Source organism: Brassica napus, chromosome A9 (genome assembly GCF_020379485.1).
Source record: "Brassica napus cultivar Da-Ae chromosome A9, Da-Ae, whole genome shotgun sequence".
Classification (NCBI taxonomy): domain Eukaryota; kingdom Viridiplantae; phylum Streptophyta; class Magnoliopsida; order Brassicales; family Brassicaceae; genus Brassica; species Brassica napus.
Window position 1 is genome coordinate 16,135,315 of NC_063442.1, and position 20,601 is coordinate 16,155,915.

General features: G+C 33.1%; 4 protein-coding genes, 2 long non-coding RNA genes and 1 other non-coding gene across 9 annotated transcripts; 2 read left to right on the forward strand and 5 right to left on the reverse strand.

Moving 5' to 3' along the window:
• Positions 1-4,695: 4,695 nt before the first annotated feature.
• LOC125578305 lies at positions 4,696-6,894 on the reverse strand. Its single transcript, XR_007316394.1, has 2 exons — positions 5,858-6,894; positions 4,696-5,516 (listed from the first exon to the last, which is right to left on the reverse strand). It is a non-coding gene; the product is annotated as an uncharacterized LOC125578305 (long non-coding RNA).
• Positions 6,895-9,306: 2,412 nt separating this feature from the next.
• LOC106427008 (cytosolic sulfotransferase 12-like) lies at positions 9,307-10,674 on the reverse strand. The gene has a single exon (XM_013867739.3). It carries the CDS (start codon positions 10,419-10,421, stop codon positions 9,441-9,443), a length of 981 nt encoding a protein of 326 aa, XP_013723193.2. The 5' UTR covers positions 10,422-10,674; the 3' UTR covers positions 9,307-9,440.
• A 235-nt stretch (positions 10,675-10,909) lies between these two features.
• Positions 10,910-12,718, reverse strand: LOC106427009 (translin-associated protein X-like). Of its 2 annotated transcripts, none has more exons than XM_013867740.2 (7): positions 12,541-12,718; positions 12,368-12,474; positions 12,063-12,142; positions 11,853-11,994; positions 11,632-11,781; positions 11,353-11,554; positions 10,910-11,275 (listed from the first exon to the last, which is right to left on the reverse strand). In XM_013867740.2, the coding sequence occupies exons 1-7, from the start codon at positions 12,623-12,625 to the stop codon at positions 11,178-11,180; spliced, it is 864 nt and encodes a 287-aa protein (XP_013723194.1). In that variant the 5' UTR covers positions 12,626-12,718; the 3' UTR covers positions 10,910-11,177. The 2 variants fall into 2 exon arrangements, with proteins under 2 accessions (XP_013723194.1, XP_013723196.1); XM_013867742.3 differs by having other exon boundaries at positions 12,368-12,468; positions 12,541-12,704.
• Positions 12,719-12,730: 12 nt separating this feature from the next.
• TRNAV-UAC lies at positions 12,731-12,803 on the forward strand. The gene has a single exon. It is a non-coding gene; the product is annotated as a tRNA-Val (tRNA).
• A 1,322-nt stretch (positions 12,804-14,125) lies between these two features.
• Positions 14,126-15,243, reverse strand: LOC106426967. The gene is made up of 3 exons (XM_013867701.1): positions 14,861-15,243; positions 14,761-14,812; positions 14,126-14,659 (listed from the first exon to the last, which is right to left on the reverse strand). Exons 1-3 carry the CDS (start codon positions 15,241-15,243, stop codon positions 14,126-14,128), a joined length of 969 nt encoding a protein of 322 aa, XP_013723155.1.
• Positions 15,244-16,805: 1,562 nt separating this feature from the next.
• Positions 16,806-17,648, reverse strand: LOC111200988. The gene is made up of 2 exons (XR_002654471.2): positions 17,420-17,648; positions 16,806-17,238 (listed from the first exon to the last, which is right to left on the reverse strand). It is a non-coding gene; the product is annotated as an uncharacterized LOC111200988 (long non-coding RNA).
• LOC106426955 lies at positions 17,069-20,402 on the forward strand. 2 transcript variants are annotated; one of them, XM_013867690.3, is made up of 7 exons: positions 17,069-17,301; positions 17,577-17,634; positions 17,852-17,900; positions 18,737-18,829; positions 18,931-19,631; positions 19,722-20,005; positions 20,091-20,402. In XM_013867690.3, exons 4-7 carry the CDS (start codon positions 18,820-18,822, stop codon positions 20,191-20,193), a joined length of 1,098 nt encoding a protein of 365 aa, XP_013723144.1. In that variant the 5' UTR covers positions 17,069-17,301; positions 17,577-17,634; positions 17,852-17,900; positions 18,737-18,819; the 3' UTR covers positions 20,194-20,402. The 2 variants fall into 2 exon arrangements, with proteins under 2 accessions (XP_013723144.1, XP_013723145.1); XM_013867691.3 differs by lacking the exon at positions 17,577-17,634 and having other exon boundaries at positions 17,129-17,301.
• Positions 20,403-20,601: the final 199 nt, after the last annotated feature.

A 20,601-nucleotide genomic window follows, 5' to 3' on the forward strand; every position in this document is an offset into this window, starting at 1 on the left:
GTGAAATTTAGGATTCTAATAAATATATAAATAAATACTTAAAAAAATTTTAAAAAATTTTTAAAAATAATTTCAAACATAATTTTCGTTTTCAAAAAATAATTTGAAAAAAAATAAAAAAAAAAATTCGAAAAAAATAAATTCAAAAAAAAATTTATAAAAAAGTTCAAATTTGAAAAAGTATAATTCGAAATTTTTTTTTATTTTTTATTATTATTTTTATTTAAATAATGATTTATTATATATATATATATATAAATAACAAGGGCATAAGAGTCTTTTGCCACTTAATGAATAAGGTATTTTTGAAAATGTCTCCTTAGTGGTGGTAAAAATGAAAAGTGGTACCATGAAAGTGGTAAACATGTAATTTTTCTTTTTTTTAAATGCTCTTTTAGTGATGGTAAAGATCAATAATGGTACCATGAATGTGGTAAACATGAAATTTCACTTATTATCAATTTAAAGTTAATATTTCTTTTATTATGTCAAATTGAACTAAGAATAATAAGAAGATATATATATATATATATATATATATATATATATATATATATATATATATATATATATATATATAATCATATTATTCTGAATTGTTTTTTGCCAATTTTGTATTCTCTGAAAAAATAGAATAATGAAGGATATTGTCATTTTAATCCCAAACCAAAAATGTTTATTAAAAATAAAGGCACTCGCACCGGTTGAAATTCACCAGTCTCTAACAAATTTAAAAATATTAAAAGATGAAAAAGAAGAAAGAGAAAGGATAAAAAAAGAGAGCAAGAGTGGTACTTGTGGGAAGAATTTTCATACATTTCTAAAGAATCGGTGAATACATGTGCCATCATTTTACAGGTTTTTTTTTTAATTTTTAAAATTATTAATAACTAAATTATGTACAAAAATAATAATAAAAATATTAGTGAGGTACTCTACTTGCTGTTTTACCACTAATGATGCTCTAACAATGTGATCTCAGAATTCTATTGGGGAAATTTTACTTCTACACTTTCTTTAGTACCACATTTCAAGTATACCACTAGTATGGGGACATTTTCACAAATACACTTTTCATTAATGACCAAAAGACCATATTAGCCCTAACTTTATCTCTCTCTCTCTCTCGCGATCCTCTTTTCTTCCTCTCTCTTTCTCTCGATCTTTTTTCTTCTTCTCTGTCTCCGATTCACCGGAGATCCACCGTCTCTCCTCCTTCTCCTCCGTCCCTAACCAAGGCTTGGATATCGCGTCTCTCCTCCTTCTCCTCTTACTTCCTCCGATTCTGCGATCTCGGATTGCTTCGCAACCACACCAAAGCTCTCTGCCTCTCCGCCGGCGCCGGACACGCTCCGATGGCGATGGCCCAGATCGAGTTATCTGACGTTACCGCCGTGGAGTTGGTGGATTCGCTTCCTCTCGAGAGAAGAGCTGATCCTCATAACCTTCATTTTTCGACGGTGCGTTTGATTTCGCATTTACTGCGCATCTTGATGATGCTCTGTTTCCGTGGAGGGTCGTGGAGGAGATGGAGAGGACGGTGAGGCGAGGCGCAGTTGATTATTTAACAAACTTTATAAACTGTTTTATAAGCCTTTCTAAATTGTCTTTTAGTTGATTGAGTTACTTAACACATCGTTTTCTGCAGCTGAGGTGAAGCCTTCACTTGCGTTATATCATACTTTTTATCGCTGCTAAAAGAAACAGACTCTGCAATCTAAGACACAAGAAGAAACTAAAAAATGTCAATGGTTGGTCAATAAGACTTTAGAAAAAAAACAAGAGACAATGATGAATTTGATGATTAACATTGTAGATCAAAGAAAATGTGTGATGGCAGAGTTGTGGCTCTCATATAAGCTTGAACATATGCTTCTTTTATGAGTGTCGGGAACTGAACATGTCAATTACATTACTAAATAACTTCGATTTATAAAGAGTTATAAATTTTCAAAAACTCAATGTTCACTATTAGAAATCTTTCTCTTAGATCAGAATATTAATAGATAACTCTTTCTCTTAGATCAAAACAACAAAATCCGAAAAAATACTTACAGGTTGTGATTCTTGCTGAGGATTCAACATTTGAAGTTATAAGACAGTTTATAAAGTTTGTTAAATAATTTATAAGGTTTATAAATTCTGCACAATTTTGAAGTTAACTACGAGGTATTGTGATACTTCAACAGAGCAAATAAGATTATTGATGAATGGGGGTAGATCTATGGTTCACTTTCTCATATCAACCAATGGGGTTAGATCTATGATTATTGATGAATGTAAATAATTTATAAAAGTTTATAAAAAACGTTATGAAAGCATACATTCAATTTATAAGGGTATTATATGAGTTCCATAGGTTTATAAATCAACTAAAAGAGTCTATAACAATTTAGAAAGCCTTATAAAACAATTTATAATGGTTTGTACAATAATTTATAAGGGTTTATAAGGGTACGTAAATAATGTATATGGGTTTATAAAAATAATTTATTAAGTTTATACACCATTATAAATATTATAAAATAATTTATATGGGAATTTAAAATTTCTGAAGCGGTAGAGTCTTGATTGCTGTCCACATGTACCTCAGAATCTGCCATGTATCATCATCTCTTTACAAAGCCTTATAAGGATATGTAAAATTATTTGTAAGAGTTTATAAACTATTAATAAATGCATATAAAACAAGTTATAAAATCTATAAACCATTTATAAATGTTTATAAGAAAGTTATGAAAGTTTATAAATAATTTATAAGGGGTATGTATACTATTAATAAGAGTTTATAAAAACTGTATGAAAGATTATATTCAATTTATAAGAGGTATTATAAGAGTTGTATAGGTTTATAAATCAACTAAAAGAGTCTAAAACCATTTAGAAAGCCTTATAAAACAATTTATAATGGTTTGTATAATAATTTATAAGGGTTTATAAGGGTATGTAAATAATGTATACGGGTTTATAAAAATAATTTATTAAGTTTATACACCACTATAAAATATTATAAAATGATTTATAAGGGAATTTAAAATTTCTGAAGCGGTGGAGTCTTGATTGTTGTCCACATGTACCTCAGAATCTGCCACGTATCATCATCTCCTTACAAATCCTTATAAGGATATGTAAAATTATTTGTAAGAGTTTATAAACTATTAATAAATGCATATAAAACAAGTTATAAAATCTATAAACCATTTATAAATGTTTATAAGAAAGTTATGAAAGTTTATAAATAATTTATAAGGGGTATGTATACTATTAATAAGAGTTTATAAAAACTGTATAAAAGATTATATTCAATTTATAAGAGGTATTATAAGAGTTGTATAGGTTTATAAATCAACTAAAAGAGTCTAAAACCATTTAGAAAGCCTTATAAAACAATTTATAATGGTTTGTATAATAATTTATAAGGATTTATAAGGGTATGTAAATAATTTATACGGGTTTATAAAAATAATTTATTAAGTTTATACACCATTATAAAAAATTATAAAATGATTTATAAGGGAATTTAAAATTTCTGAAGCGGTGGAGTCTTGATTGCTGTCTACATGTATCTCAGAATCTGCCACGTATCATCATCTCCTTACAAATCCTTATAAGGATATGTAAAATTATTTGTAAGAGTTTATAAACCATTAATAAATGCATATAAAACAAGTTATAAAATCTATAAACCATTTATAAATGTTTATAAGAAAGTTATGAAAGTTTATAAATAATTTATAAGGGGTATGTATACTATTAATAAGAGTTTATAAAAACTTTATGAAACATTATATTCAATTTATAAGGGGTATTATAAGAGTTGTATAGGTTTATAAATCAACTAAAAGAGTCTATAACCATTTAGAAAGCCTTATAAAATAATTTATAATGGTTTGTATAATAATGTATACGGGTTTATAAAAATAATTTATAAAGTTTATACACCATTATAAAGGATTATAATAAAACAATTTATAAGGATATGTAAAATTTCTGAAGCGGTGGAGCCGTGCTTGCTGTCCACATGTGCCTTAGAATCTGTCACGTATCATCATCTCTTTACAAAGCCTTATAAGGGTATGTAAAATTATTTGTAAGAGTATATAAACCATTAATAAAGACATATAAAACAAGTTATAAGATCTATAAATCATTTATAAATGTTTATAAGAAAGTTATGAAAGTTTATAAATAATTTATAAGAGGTATGTATACTATTAATAAGGGTTTATAAAAACTTTATGAAAGCCTTATAAAATAACTTATAATGGTTTGTATAATAATATATAAGGGTTTACAAGAGTATGTAAATATTTTATAAGGGTTTATAAAAATAATTTATAAAGTTTATACACCATAATAAAAGATTATAAAATAATTTATAAAAGTATGTAAAATTTCTGAAGCGGTGGAGTCTTGCTTGCTGTCCTCATGTGCCTCACAATCTGCCACGTATCATCATCTCTTTACAAAAGTATATAACTATTTATACAGGTTTATAAAACTATTTAAAAGGGTGTATTAAACTATTTACAAGAACATATAAGCTATTTATAAGTCTATTGTTAAAAGTACAACTTGACGATTTATAAGTTTTTATTAAGAAGTTTTTAAACAAGAGTTGATTGTATATGTCTATACAAAACACATAAATGTTTGAACTTGAGAAGTCTTGTGAGGAATGCTAGGCAGAATGAGTGTAAGAAACTCAAAGTGATTTATAAGCGTTTATAAATTTATTTACAATGGCTTATAAGGTAATTTTTCTAAAATCCCTCCAAAAGACAATCAACACAAAAAAGACATATCTGGTGAAAGAGCCACGTCCTTCAACAAGGGATATATTGCTTTAACATAGTCTGAGAACATCAAGGCTTCTCCATATCTCACTCTTCTATAAAAGAAACAATTGAAACCAAACTCACTTACATGTCCAACTAATATCTTCAACTATGTAACTACTAAAAGAGAGATACAATTGTTTTAGTATAAGAGATGTCTAAATAAGATGAGAGAGAAGAATGTACTAAGAAGCCAACTCTGCAACTTTTATAAAGCGTTATAAATACGTAATTCTTTGATAGCACAAACCACATTCTTCTTCAGAGTCTCTCTTGCCTCTTCAAACAGCTCACCAACCTCGTAAATTTTCAAAATCTGAACAAAAGCCAGTCACATATTATTTCTACGCATCAGCATTCACTTCCAAAAATAAGATTCAAAAATAGTATGCTTTCGTAACTCAACAAACTCATCATTCATCTCCACTGCTTCTGTAGATATTATACACAAAACAAGACATAAAAAATAAACTCACAAAGTATAAATAGAACGTTACACTACCAAAACACCAACGTTCCACCTCATATACTGCACATACTAAAACATTGCTAGTCAAACTACAAATAGTAGCATTGTATTACTTTAAGGAAGTGAGATACTTAGATATGCATATCACCACACATATTCTCCACAACATCCTTTAAATCCAAAAGCTGACAACACACATTTGTAATTCTCTGCAACATCACCAAATCAACCAAGAGAAGAAGTAATCATAGAATAATTATACTCTTAGGTTAGTACCTTCTCATGAATTAAATAATTATATAAATCTGAAAACTATTACAATAAATCAACAAAATCAATAATTGTACTCTTACGTTAAGCTTTGTGTCTTTTGATTGCTAACAGATCAACAGTAAGATTTGAAATGACCCAATTTATAAGATCTTATAAATTTGAGATCTGAAAACTTCACTTGAAAAACTTCGTCTTCTTTCTTAGAAACATATCGATTTTGATAAATCAAGCTAAGATTACAGAAAGAGGCAAAAATCACCATATACTATCATCTTACCTTTGTTAGTATTTCTTAGGCGTTGGGAGAGAGATCGTCTCGTTCGTCTGAGCTTGTCGAGTCTGTCAGCTTTGCCGGAGAACTTCTCGGCATGCGATTCGTGACGAACGTGACCGATTTAGCATCGGATGATTACTACGACTACATAATGCCGGCGGAGGAACGGCGGGATGTCCACTCGCCGCCACGCTCTCCCAATCCGGTCGAGTTCGTCGGAGATCGTCGAGTTCACCGGAGATCGCCAAGTTCGCCGGAGATCGCCGAATTCGCCGGAGATCGCCGAGTTTGCCGGAGATCTCGTTGGAGCTCGTCTCAATTTGATCTCAGTTTCATCTCGTGACAGACATTTGGAGAAGAATAGATCTAGGTTAAATTAATGAAATGAGGGGTATAATGGTACTTTAGCCATTAAAATTTTAATGGTAAATTTGAAAAGTGTAAAGTTGAAAAGTGGTATTAGGAAAGTGGTATTAGTGGCAATTCCCCAATTCTATTCATTATTGTTTTTTATAATATAGTTTTCAATCCACCATAATTTTTAAATGCTTCATAAAATTAATATAATTTATATAAAACAGTTTTTATTATTATCTTTCCGCCCGTAGGGCGGGCCGATCCTAGTAGCTATAATATAATGAGGCAGTTGCCTCATTCCTGAGCCGCCACGTCAGCAGGTAAGTGGGTCCCACTTTTAAAAAGTGTGAAAAAGTGTCAAGCATGTGGTTCGAACTTGGGTTACTAAGATATTAAAACCAACATTTATACCATCAAACTAAATTATACCTTGTACATTGATGGCCGAAACTAATATATATTTATGAAAGTCACAAACCTTTGCTTCTTAGCAAAGAAACAACTCGACCTTAGCAAAGAAACCATTGGAAAATCTGTTATGTTCAAGGCTCTGACCTTAGCAAAGAAACAACTCGAGTCGTTATCCCTCTCTGCATTGATCCGTAAGAAACAATCAACACACAATTTCCTTTATATTATTATCTATATTGTGCTAACATCAATAATCAAAAATATTTCCTACCCAAATTTTGTGGTCGTCTATTTATCTCCCTTACTTATCAAACTAATTTTACACAAACTTTTATTTTACAGCTTAAAAAAAATCAAAGCAATCCAAACAATCAAAACACCAAAATCTAAAATTCCAAAAAGGACTAATCATTAATGATCACCTCTCTTTTTATCTAATCTTAGAAATAAACTTTAAAAAAGATATACGAAGAAGATGAAAACGACAACCAAGATCAGTGAAATTACCTAAACAAAAAAAAGCAGAGTAAGTTATGAACTCTGATAAATGCAACTAACAAATGTTTTTGTTTACATATTACCCATCAAATAAAAGATAAACAAACACAACCACAATAGAAGATACAAAAGACAATCTCGAAAGACAAAAAGGCGGCAACAACAGCTCCACCTGCTCACTCTTCTTGTCTTATAAAAATAGCTTACATGTCCAATGTCAACATGCCAATGCTATTGTCTTCTTATGAGAAATACATAAATTCGTTTAAAACTCATTAAAGCCCAAATACTCAGAACTGTCACTCATTTTATAGTTATTTCTACAAGTCTTCATGTATTTGTTTTAAAGGTCCGGTAAGAGCAACAAGTTTAAAAATAAAATAAAAACATATAACAAACATAATAAAGATAATAAAAATTATTACTTAATACACAGAACTTACACAACTAAACTGGAGAAAAAATATTCAACAACTTTAATATAATTTATGTACTCTCAACAGTACAAGAAACAAATTAAAAAGACAAACAAACAATAAGTCTTAGTGACACAGCAAACAACAACACGAACTATATCAATCATATTTCTAACACAGTTTAATCCTTCATAAATGGAGAACAATGCATATACAGTTCATCATCACAATTATAATCGTATAACAATAAAAAAAACTTGAAAAACAACTCAAAACACAAAATTCATAACTACAACAACCTTAGCAAATATTGAGATAAAACAAGAATTATGTCCAGAACCTCGCGATTGCGCGGAGGCAATATCTCTAGTAGCTATAATATGGCAAAAAGTGTAAAAAACATATATAAGTTATTTTTATATGATGTCTCTTTTTTAATAATTTAGATTTTACAATTTTATATATGTATTTAAATAATTTAAATATTAAAAATAAATAAATATGTATTTAGAATCTAAAGAATTTGCCTTGGATCCTCGTGAGGATTACAGCGTACCTTTTATATTAAAAACCTAAATCCATTTGTTACTGCTCAACATTAACTTTTATTAATCAACTAGTGAATACAATATTTTAACATCAACAAATGTTTCAAAACATAAAAATAACCTCTCTTTTCCGATATTAAGGCATGATTCCAAACCAAAAGGGTCCATAAACAGTCGACTTTCTGCAAAACCCACTAACCATTTCATCCATTGTACACCCAACATCTCCTTAAGAATCAAACTCTTCATGAAATACCAAAGCGAGACGAACACATCCTTCGGGTTCCTACAGCAACACACAACTTTACAAGACGACTTTTTAGTAGACTCGGGGAGTAACCTAAGAGAAATGTGTGTAGGAAGATCCTAGCAGAAGTATCTTGACGAGTGTGAGGGAAAAGGGCAGTGGGACTGCGAGTTGTTATCGAGCAGAGGATGAGATTCTAGAGTTTGGAGTTCTTGTCTGTAAACTAAAGCAAACACAAGTGCTTTTAACCAAGTTGTAACTGATTTAGGACTGTTTACGAGGATGATATCATAGACTTTAGTTCCAAATGTAAACTATTGGCGATAAATCTAAGATGGGCAATTCTCCCAAATAGACATTTTTAAGTTTTTGTCAGAAAAATAGACTTCAAAAACAAAATGACCAAAATAGACTTTTTCATTTTGAAAATTTTAATATTTTTTTAGTTTTTAAAATTTAAAATCTTATCCCCAAAACTCCACCCCTTAAATCTAAACCCTAAACTCTAAATCATAAACCCTAAACCCTATACCCGAAAACACACCCCTTAATACAAACATTTTGGTCATTTTGATCTTACGAGTTTATATTTGTGACAAAAAAAAATTTAATGCTATCATAGGAAATTTCTCATATAAGATTGTGACAAAAAGAAAAACATTTGCCATTCATACTTACGAGTCTTGCAACAGAGAGATCTGAGAGTCCTCTGCTTTGAAAGTTCCTCCCCAGCAAGAACATGTTTAATTTTCTGAACATTGTCTATACTAAAGTGATCATGTTTCTCACTAGTGGAAGTTAGAAAAAACAAGCATAATCCATTTTATTTTGAGGACTTGGCAATTTCCCTTCTCTATTAACTTCCAAACTTCTCTATGCATCATATAAAAAACAAACAAAACATGTTGATCCAAATAGTTTCATCAATGTTGAAGTTATTATCATTTGACATTTTAATAGTGGCAAAAATTAGAAAACACAAACAATCCATTTTATTCGTACAACAACAACTCAACCCTAACATAAAAACAGCAAAGTCGCAAGATTGAAGAAACATCATTAAAGCAAAAGAAAAAAAAAAAGCAGAACAACAAATCTTAAAAATTGATTCAACAAGCAAATTTGAGACCAGAACTTCCAAACTTCTCTTCAGTGGTTCTATCTATTGCATCTGCCAAGGACTCACTCAAAGTATCTCTCCATCCTCCAGTCTCTCCCTTTCTAAAGAAAGCATTAATCTCTATTCCATTTGGCAGTTTCCCTTGTCTATTAACTTCCAAACTACTCAAACTCTCAAAGCTACACAACTTCACAATCTCACTCACTTCTTCCTCTGCAGTAAAACCACATCCCAAGAACTCTGCCATTCTCTTGACCATATCTCCGGTCTGCTTCTTGAGCTCCTCGTATGTAACAAACAAGACCTTGTTCGGATTCTTGCGGCTTTCATACCAGTACTCCAACACATGATCCCAAAAGGGTCCACCAATAAACTTGCCTTGACAAAACGCTTCAACAGCTTTTTCAATAGGATAATCAGCGGTTTCTTGAGGAGCAAGTTTCTTCCCAAAATGCCATAAGGACACAAACATGTCTTTAGGGTTCCTACAACAATACACAATCTTACAAGACGAGCTCTTGACGGACTCGGGCAGAGAAAGATGCGATATGTGCGTGTTCATGAGTCTTGGAAAAGGCAAGAGGGAGAAATCAAAATCTGGAGATTCGTAGTAAACTCCTTCCATGAAGGGCACGAGAAGGTGTGGATTGGTAACAAGAAGAGGATGATCACCAGAAGAAACTGGAAACTTGTGTCGGTTAATGAGAGCAAAGAGAAGAGATTTTAACCAAGTGGTACCTGATTTAGGATTGGTGACGAGGATAATGTCGGAATCTTTGGCCTCAAAGTGTTTCTGGCACGTCAAGATTCCTTGTAACAAAGCTTCTGTGTGCCAACGTCCTTGGAACTGATATATTTGGCTCACTAGCCAACCTTTCTCGCTTGGAAGAGAAGATATCAGATCTCTTGTTTCTTGTGTCAGTTTTTCATCTCTCAAGTAGTCAGGAACAGATGATGCTGATGATGACATTGCTGAGAGTAAAGAGCAATCTTAAAAAAAAATGTTTGAAACTATGATATGTGTTTTCTTAAGCTATGAGCGTAATGCTTGTGTGCCTCTTATAATAAGAGTGTTGCGTTGAATGAGAAGTTTGCTCCAATACTATACTTGGATCTGTCTTTTAGTTCTAAGAATTATTTTTGATTGAGTGGTCAACACGCCCCTACTTGAAGATCACGTAGAGATAATATTCTAAAGAGAAAAAAAAAACCATGAGTGGAGACTTCTCTCACGGCTCTAGTGTCAGAAAGTCAAATATGCGTCATAACCCCATTTAGATAGTGATATAAGAAAAATATTAATATGATGACATTTTAATTCTTGGCAAAATTTGGATTATACCAGCAACTTTAGAAGAGTGATTTAGGATTTTCACATAAATTGTCAGCTAGTCTAACAAAAATGCTATAAGCTAACTTTATATAGAGCCGCTTCGATTCTGAAAGAACAGAATAAAGAAAAAGAAGAAAGGCCAAAACCTTTTTTTAACTAGAACAAGAAAGCAATCGTCAGAGTCCATAGACTTTAGTTCCAAATGTAAGCTACTGGCTGGGGATAAAGAAAAGATTGTGACAAGGAAAAAAAAACTTCTACATTTTGTTTTGCCATTCATACTCAAAAAGTCTTGCAACAAAGAGATCTCAGAGTCCAGTGCTTTGAAAGTTCCTCCGCAGCATCCATACTAAAGTGATCATAGTTCTCACGATAAAAGAGCTCACTTCTCAATCATTCAACATCAGCACCTCCCAATAAGAACGACGTTGGTGCATCATCTCCAAGCAGCGGAATATACTCTGATCCACGCACATGAACGCTAAAGCAAGCTAATACACAAACAAACAAAATCAAGAATTACATATAACAACATAAAGCTAAGAAGAATACTGCTAAGATAACGTACCATTCTCTATTTTGATCACACTTTGAAGCATCACTTCCATCTTTGACTTCATGTCGTAACTGTCATCCATCTGAGGCACGACCAGCAACAGTTCCCTGTGAATCTGTCTAACAAACTGACAAATCCTCTGCGCGAACTCGACTTCACCATCTGATATTCTACCAATCGCCATCCTCATTAGCTCTCCAGTCAAATCCGCAAGCTGCACAAGTAAGCAAACATAAACTGAGATCTTTTAAACAGAGTTAAACATACAAATCAAGAGAGTCTACAACATACCCCGAGAATATAGTCAAGGATGTTGATCTGCAGTGCCTCCAAAGAAGGGTCACTTAGCGGTAAAAGTGTAGAGTTAATCTCATCGAGAGTAGAGAGTGTTCCGGACACACAGAACTTATAAAACGTTGCAGCTTCAACATATTCCTGCACCTGTAAGTTATACACAAACATGTTTCAGTTAAACCATAATGGTTTTAGAAAGATGAATGACTCTCACAGACCCCTGGGGAGTAAGCTCGCCGGAGCTTCCAAAAATCAGTGCCTTGAAGCTCTTTCATCAGCCGGGCAAAGTGTTGTTCCCTCACTGCTTCTAAATCTTTCCCTGCTTTCTCCAAAACCTCATCTTTGTTGTCTTTACTGAGTCTGCCACATAACAAAAAAAAACATTATCACCTAAAACAAAACAGAGCATAAGAGTTTGATGATGTTACCTGTGAACTTGAAAGATGACTTTTTTGCTGTTCATAGTGATGTCACGACTTGCCTTCACCACTCTCTCTCGTTTCTCATTCTACAAAAGAGAGAAACATTGTGAGATTTACTACACAAACCCACTCTCAGCAGAAGAAGAATCCAAGTTTCCATAGTGAAAGGTCATTCCTTTAGCCTTCTACCTCATGAATCTCTACTTATATGAATCAATCCCTAGACGCAAAGGTTCAATCTTTCTTGGCAGGAAACAAAAACCCAGAAAGCATCGAGCTTTTCTACAGGGAAGAGAGGAAAGAAGACTTACAAAGTTGTTGAGATAATCAGCGTATTGAGAGAAAGCATCTTTCATTGAGGATTCGGTAGTCATCGTCCTAGCTTTCTTAACCAGTTGCTCAGCACCAGTCTCTGCAACTACACAAACCTCAAATCATAATATGGTGTTGAGAAAGACGAGAGATAAGCGTAGGATTTACATACTTTGATGGGGTCGCTGAGGTTTTAGCTTGGGAGCCATGAACATTAAGGAGGCTACTCTTTGGAACGCCGACGAACAACTCCACATCTGTCTGTTTACTCCGATCCTCTCGCTTCAAGTCCCCCTAGTGGTTGGTTACTTGTGATTCAGAACGATCTATTTATATAGCTAAACGAGAATAAGAATACAACAGGTGCTGTGGTGTAGAGGTTATCACGTTTGCCTTACACGCAAAAGGTCTCCAGTTCGATCCTGCGCAGCACCAATATATATATTTTTTAACTGTTGTTGGTTTTTATTTGGTCGCACAAACAGATATGATTTGTTTTAGATTTTAAACTTTTAAAACTATTTCTATGCATAGAGTTAACTGAAGTGTGTACTTGATTATTTTGTCATCTAGAACTTTTAAAGTGGAGATGTGTGATTGAATATTTAGTACAAAAAAACTAGAAATGCATGTTTATTTACATAAGCAATTGAAGTTTTAGCCTTTTAATAATCATCATTTGATCATCCATTTAAACTATGCTGCTGGTCATTTTCATTATGTCATTTTCGCACTTTCGTTAGTGTTTATCAATTTTATCATTTGGTGTTGTGAAAATCAGACAAAGGACCACTATGTTACTGCTTTTTTGGTAAACTAATATTATGTTATCATAACTATAGTTTTCTTATGATTTTCTATTTTACTGCTTGTGTTTGTGTATGAATTTGGCTTAAGAACTTATAAAACAATCCATTCAAGAGTTATATAAAATTCCGTTAGTTTCTTTAAAGCTAAATCACGTAGAATCAGGGGAATTGTAAACAACGTGGCTTCTGCACATTTTATAGAATAGATGACATAATCTAATATGCATGCATCTATTAATATTTATATTATCATATAATATATTTAGTAATCTTCAAAGTCATTCCGACTTCCATTTGAGTGGATAATATATATTTTGTTGTGTGAAGGACAACAAGCATTCACACTATACACCTAACGAGTATAAGAAATGCTCTTAACACAAGTGATGAAGGTTTACTTGATTTCTTTTCCACTGAATACTATTTGTACTAAATGATAAGCCGCGCACATCAGTTTTTATAATAATGTTTGTTTATGAAATGATTTTTACATTTTGCAACACTACAATTTTTATCGATTATAAAATGATCAATACAAATGTTGGTCTCTTAAATATATCATCGTTGTTAAAAAGTTAACGTATTACATCTCTACAACCACATTTCTACAGTTTATAGTTTCCATCAAAAAGGTCATCTCAGGAAAATGCGACCTATGCATCTCCATGAGTCACGGAATTGTCAATTCTTGAGGACCCCCAATCCTTGACAATTCCAAGCCAGTATGCTCATTGGATGTTCGGTGGTCCCTCATTCGGGACCATCCTTGGTTTTGCGCGCTTAGCGACTTTTTCTTTCTTTCGATTTTCTTCCACTTGCTTCATCTTCTCTCCCTAATCTGTGTTTCCTTTCCAGTACTCACATTTTAACGAGCCCCCATCAAATGTAGATTCTTTTGATCTTTAACTCTCTTACCCTTGAAAAGTCTCCTTCTAGATAATCATTTTCTCATACTACTACCGGAATGGTCTGGTTCAAGAAGCCAGAGCCACAAACTGTAGTACCAGTTTGAAATAAGTAAGAATTAACCTCTTCATAATCAGAAATAGAGACCGCTCTACTCGATGATTTTTCTTGAGATAATGACAAAATATTTTCAGTTCTAATAGCAGATGCTAACATCTTCTGGCTTTGACCTTCAGAAGCTTCCCTAACATTGGTAGGAACTTGTGGTGTATAGCAAAACACGAGACCTTTCCCTTTGTTAAGATCTGAGGAGACAATAGGATTCAGCTCCAAGCTAAGAGCTATCTTTTTTGTAACTAGATCTTTTTCAGCTGCTGCTACAGAACTCTTCACTCTATCCTCCCTAATGTTCCTTTCAGTATCACTTGCCATAAGTAAGTACTGACGCATACTTTCCAAAACTTCCTTAACGATCCTTAATCTACCCGTAGCCGGATTAATACCAACCTGATCTTCTCTAAGCACTCCAAACAGGGGGTCTGGTTCTTTCAAGACAAGCTCTTTAGCAACTATAATCTAGAACCAGCTCTGATTGAAAACGAACAATCATTCTGTTCATGTGTAACTCTGTGGCAATTATAGCATCTCTTCTGGACTTTCTCATATGCATACAACACCTTCGTACTTCCACCTTCCGGTTGATTTATAATCTTGAAACTACTGAGAGATCTAGATACATCAAACAAAATCTTTACTCTTACAAATTTTTGAACTTACGGCTTCGTGGGATCAAACGCTACATCTGTCACCTTACCCACCAGATCAACTAAAGCTGAAATGGCTTCAGCCGTGTAACGATTAATCGGTAAGTTACTAATCTGAACCCACAACGGAATATGTTGCAAGAAATCCACAGGCAGGCTCTTTACCCATATTTCAAGCGACAATGCCCACTTGTTATGAGTATGAACTTTATCATACTTCTTCCATTTTCTGGGCATATCCAAGATTAAGCTTGCCATCTTCTGACAACTAGGGTTTAGAAGTCTTCCAACCAAGCTCATCGAGTTCCTTACTGAAGATCTGAATTGAGGCAAGTTTGGCATATCAAAAGGTTCATTTTCTTCTTCTAGAGACACCGTCATCATTGCTTTATCCATGGTCGACGAAATGATCACTTTTTCTTTTTTTATTCTGATGAAAACTCTGTTTTCTATTTTAAGGATCTGAGAATTTAATGAACAAACCCTAGAAATCCAGAGAATCGAAAGCAGATAAGGATGAGAAATGATAAAACCGATAAGATAACTTTGGGAAAAGAGACTTCCACTTGCTAAAACTCTATCTCTAGAAAACAAACCATTATTTTAGAGGAGAGACGTGAGAGCCAAAAAAAGGAAAACTTCGTATATATGGTTTACTTAATTATGTATACCATGCATGTTATGGAAAATTATATCTAACATTCATTTATTAAAATTGGGATCTTTGTTTGTCCTCATACATGTCTAACACCAAAAAATGGGATAATAGGTAGCAACGGATTTGTATATTAGAATATCTCCAACCCAATTGCATAATTTACTATAAAATAGAGTGAAAAATGCGGTTATGAACAAACAAAAAAACATTACTCTAATAATATTTATTAGAGTAATAATTTTTTGTTTGTTCATGATAATATTTTTCACTCTGTTTTGCAGTAAATCAGTTGGGTTAGAGAATGCCTTTAGATAAGTCATATGTCAAATCTTAAATATATTTGGAAGTTATGTTTTGATCTGTTGTCACACTACATATGTTACTTATTCATAATTGATAAATTTTGAGTATATTAATCCCACTATATCTAAGATATAAAATATAATGTTCTTGATAAAAAATAGATTTGTTATTGGTCATGAGTGTTTTCGAAGAAATCAGTTATTGACCAAAAACACTACTGAAAGGACGTATTCAACTATAAACATAGCAATATACCTAGTTAATAGTTGCTTGTCAAAAAAATACACGCAGGTTGAATAATTAAAATGTATACTAAGAATTGATACCAACTTAAAAGGCTAACATTAACTGGAGATGTAGAAACGTACGTCTCTAACCAAACATAGCCGTGGATAAAGTAGGAACAGTTAGTAACTCGCTGTCACAAGCAGACGCGCGCTGATATCGTACAATACTCATTAGCTGGACCATGTTAATACAGAAACACCACCACGAACGCAAGCAGCTTTGTCCTTTTTCTTTTCTCTGTTTCGACTTTTTCTACTCGACATAACATAGCGACGAGAACTTTCCTTCTCATTCCTCGACTTCTTTAGTTTAGCAGGCGCTGCACAGGTAATATTCGGTGCACACATGTCACTTATTGCGTGGTTGTTTATCGAGAATCATCCTTTTATTTGTCTTTTTTTTTTTTTTTGCTAAAAAATCATCCTTTTATTTGTCTCCGATCCCTAAACAATATGTTTGAAATTACGAGTTGGTTTATCGGTTGTAACGCGACGTACCGTAACAAAGATTAATCTACTACAAGCCTCCCGTTTAATTTTCATTTTAAATTTTTGAAAATAGGCTACTTAGTGTAGTTTTTTTATAGTGTTTGCTGTTATACGAAATCATAAGAAACATGTGGAAGATTATTTTTATGAAACTAAAGGTTGGGGGAAACTTAGAACTCACGTCTATATCATTTTCATCGATACTATATGAACCACTAATATACATAACTAAATAATTAAAGTTAAGATAATGAACAATTAACAAGGATAAAGTGAAATCAACTAATTAGCACTACAAAAAAAATTAGACAACCATTCTCATTAGGACAAAACATGAACTTTCTGTAAGTTTAAATACTGAAAAATGAAGATAGTTGACTTTTTTGTAAATACCGAAAATTATGTTATTTAATCTGAATCCTCCGAGTAAAGAAGTCAAATCAACGAGAGAAAAATACTCTCTAGAGGGCACCGCTTCATAGATCCGACTTCTCCAAACCTGTGAGGTCTTTCTCTCCCCATTTGATGATACAACGAACTTTGATCATTTCCACTTTCTCCGAGGAAGAAGTTTCAATCTTTCCAGTTTAGTTCAGACACACTAGTAAAAAGACAGCTAGAGAGAAAAAAGGGTTGCTCGATTCTTTACGATTCCTGTCATGATTTCCTGATAAAGTTTCAGTTTCCAAAGTAAAGTGAAGATACTAGAGAGTATCGGTAAGTTCAAGAAAGTCTTTGAATGATTCAAGAAAGTCTTAGATTTTACTTAAGTTCCTACTTTCAATCATTTCTCGAAAACTGTTAAGATCTTTGAATGATTCAAGAAAGTTTTTACCTTTTTCCGGGAAAGTGAATCAATTTAGCAGAGAAAATACTCTGTTTTTGCTTAATCACACCAAAAATAAAAACCCATTTTGTCATTCTAATAAACGGTGGCATTAAATGTTGGTTTGAATAGATGAGAATTTTGATTTTATGGGTTTGGTTTGTAGTTTAATGCAAAATCAAAGGGGCAGCAAAGAAGAAAGAGAGTTTGTTTCTACTCTTTTGGTATCTCTTATCTCTCTCTCTGTTCTCATATTAAATGCTGAGATTGTGATTTTTGATTTGACCTTTTAACTTCCTTTTACGTGTTTTCAAGATTTTTTTTTTTATCTTAAAAAAATTAACAACCAGAAAGTATCTGGCTTTCCTTCTCCAAACGGTTCTGAGATTTTCTTCTTCATTCTATTGTTTGTAATTGTTTTATTTAATGGTTGATTTTTAGGTTGGAGGAAGAAAGGTTGAGTGAGTCTCTCTGTTTTTCTGCTGATCAAGTAAGTTTCTTTTTTAAATTTGGGTTTTTAGTTTCTGCTCTGTGTGTTTCACTGTTGTGGAAGATTCCTCTTGAAAAAGTCTTGATCTTTGATTCATGTTTAGGCTTTTCATTTGGATTCTAGTTATTAGATCTGTATATACTCCACCAGTTTTGATTTTTTTATTTGTATTAGAGTATTAGTTCTTTTTTTTCTTACAATAGATCCAATTGTATTTTTTTAATAATTGAAACTTTTCCTGGGCTTTTCAGTTCTGGATTCTTCTGTCCTGCAAATGGAATTTGCTTATTGATATTTATCCATTTTATTTTATTTTTAATAATGGGACTGATTGATTGCATTGTAGCTGTTTTGAACAAAAGCTTTGCAAAAAAGTTCAAAACTTTATCTTTCTTGTTTGTATGACAGTGGAAATGATTCATTCTTTCTAATACTTTGCCACACTCATGTAACCTATGTAATTCATTGCAATCAATCTTATCACAATCGTTACAAGTTATCCAGATCAAACTTTCTTGCATATCATCATGGCATCACAGCTTTTATTACAATCTTTACAAGTTATCTGTTTTAGACCTCACGATTATTTGTTTTGGACTTGAGGAGAGGAAAGAAAAGAAAAAGAACCATTCATATTTATGTTCTTTATCTTTGGAATAATTTCTCCTCAAAGCATTGTTTTGTTTCTGTCCTGTACCATTGCTTGGATGAACAACTCTTGCATGGAGATAGATTGCTTCTAGATTAGATTAGATTAAATTTCATTTATTCCATCCTCTAGAACCAAGTTTCCTTATACTTGTCTACTCTTTGCAACTTCTTTATTGTTGATGTAGATTGGTTTTGGTGCTTGAAGATATAAAGCTCTGGTCTATTGAAGAATATCTTCTCTTGATACAAGATTTACTCTCTTAAAACGATGATAGCAGGTAATAAAAAAAGAGTCTTTCTGCATTGTATAACCTTAAGATGTTTTTGATGTTCTTTGAATGTTTTGTACAAACCACTAAGTAGATTTTTCAAAATTCAGATAAAGATCACGTTGTTGGACTTTTAGTAGAGAGTTTCAAAGATGAGTCTAAGCCTCATAAGTGCCCTGAAGAGATTAGAGAAGATGCAGAGTTAATGATTCCTAAAAACAAGAACAATGTGTGTGAGTTGTTTTATGATACAAGAAGCGGCGACGCTTTGAAACATCATTATTGTGGAGATTCTGATGAGGCTGGAAAGATGATACGAGGTAAGAGTCAAGATACTGCTGCTAAGGGTGGTTTGTTTTATATGGACAAGAACGTCACGGCTTGTGACTCGCCTGAGATTGTAGTTTGTTACAAGAAGAGTACTTATCATGTCGTGAAGGATATATGTGTTGATGAAGGTGTGCCGGTCCAAGAGAAGTTTTTATTCGATGAGACAGATTCTGTGAGGTGTAACTCAGAGGATTTGGTGGGAACCAAGTCCCCTGAAGACAGAAACGGTAAGCTTGATGGTTCTGAGCTTTGTAATGATCCTAAGACAAACCAAGATGTGGAAGAGTCTTCAAGAGAAGGTTTGGCTGATGCTAGAAGTTGCAATCAAGAGGATTTGATTGTGACAAAAGAAGCCAAGAATGAAGTGGCTATTACATCAGAGAATGTCTTAACTTTGGGAGGTATTCAATCAAGTGAAGATGAACAAAAACCTCTTAACAAAAGCCATAGAAGTGAAGAACAATCTCCATCTCAACTTCAGGCAATATACATTTTATCATTTTGTTAGTAAAGTTTCAATTTTTCAATCCAAAAGTGTCCTAACTTGCTGATGTGTGTGACTGGACTACAGGAGAATGAACAAAGAAGCTTAGAAACAGAGGAGAAGCTTTCCTCTGTTTCTATAGCAACCTCTCATGAACCTGAAAGGCCTGGAACCGATCAGCAGCAACAACCAGACTCTTTTGAAGATGGCAAACTTTTCTCTAGCGGATTTGGAGAGACAAGTTTCTCAGCAGCAGAAGCAGTTTCAATATCAGGTCATATATCATACTCAGGACCAGTTGTAGTCTCTGGACGCCTCTCTGTTCGTTCTGACGCAAGCACAACTAGTGGAAGATCCTTTGCTTTCCCAATGTATTTTGCTTTTGTCTCATCTCATCATATCTATCACTTTGTGAGACTTGAAAAGAGAAATCTTCCTGATGGTTTTGTTTTGCAGATTGCAGTCAGAATGGAACAGTAGTCCGGAAAGAATGGCTAAAGCTGAGAAGAGAAGACTCAAGGGATGGAGAGAGATCCTTCTCTGCTGTAGATTCTCTTAATCAACCAGTCCAAAAGCTTTTCAATTTGAAGCATAGAAGCGGAAGAAGAATGATTTATAGTTTTGGTGTGTAATTGGCATTTTGGTAGTGTTATTTTTTGGGTTTAACAGTTTAGGGCTTTTGAGTTTGGTCACAGATGCAAAATGGTGGGGGTTGTGGAACGGATGAGTTTATTATTATTATTTGATTTTATTCATGCATGTTCATTCTTTGGTTTAGCTTTTAGTGAATTGATTATTTTAAGAGTTTTCCAGCTTCCCACATTTCAATGGTCATTGCCTCTTTGGTCAAACGTATCAGCGACTTGGGTTAATCTACCTTTTCTTGTTTCCAAGACCTTTGTCTCGGATTCTTGGCGATTTCAAGACCGTTGTCTCGGTGTTGCTTGGTTGCTATTCATGTTTTGGA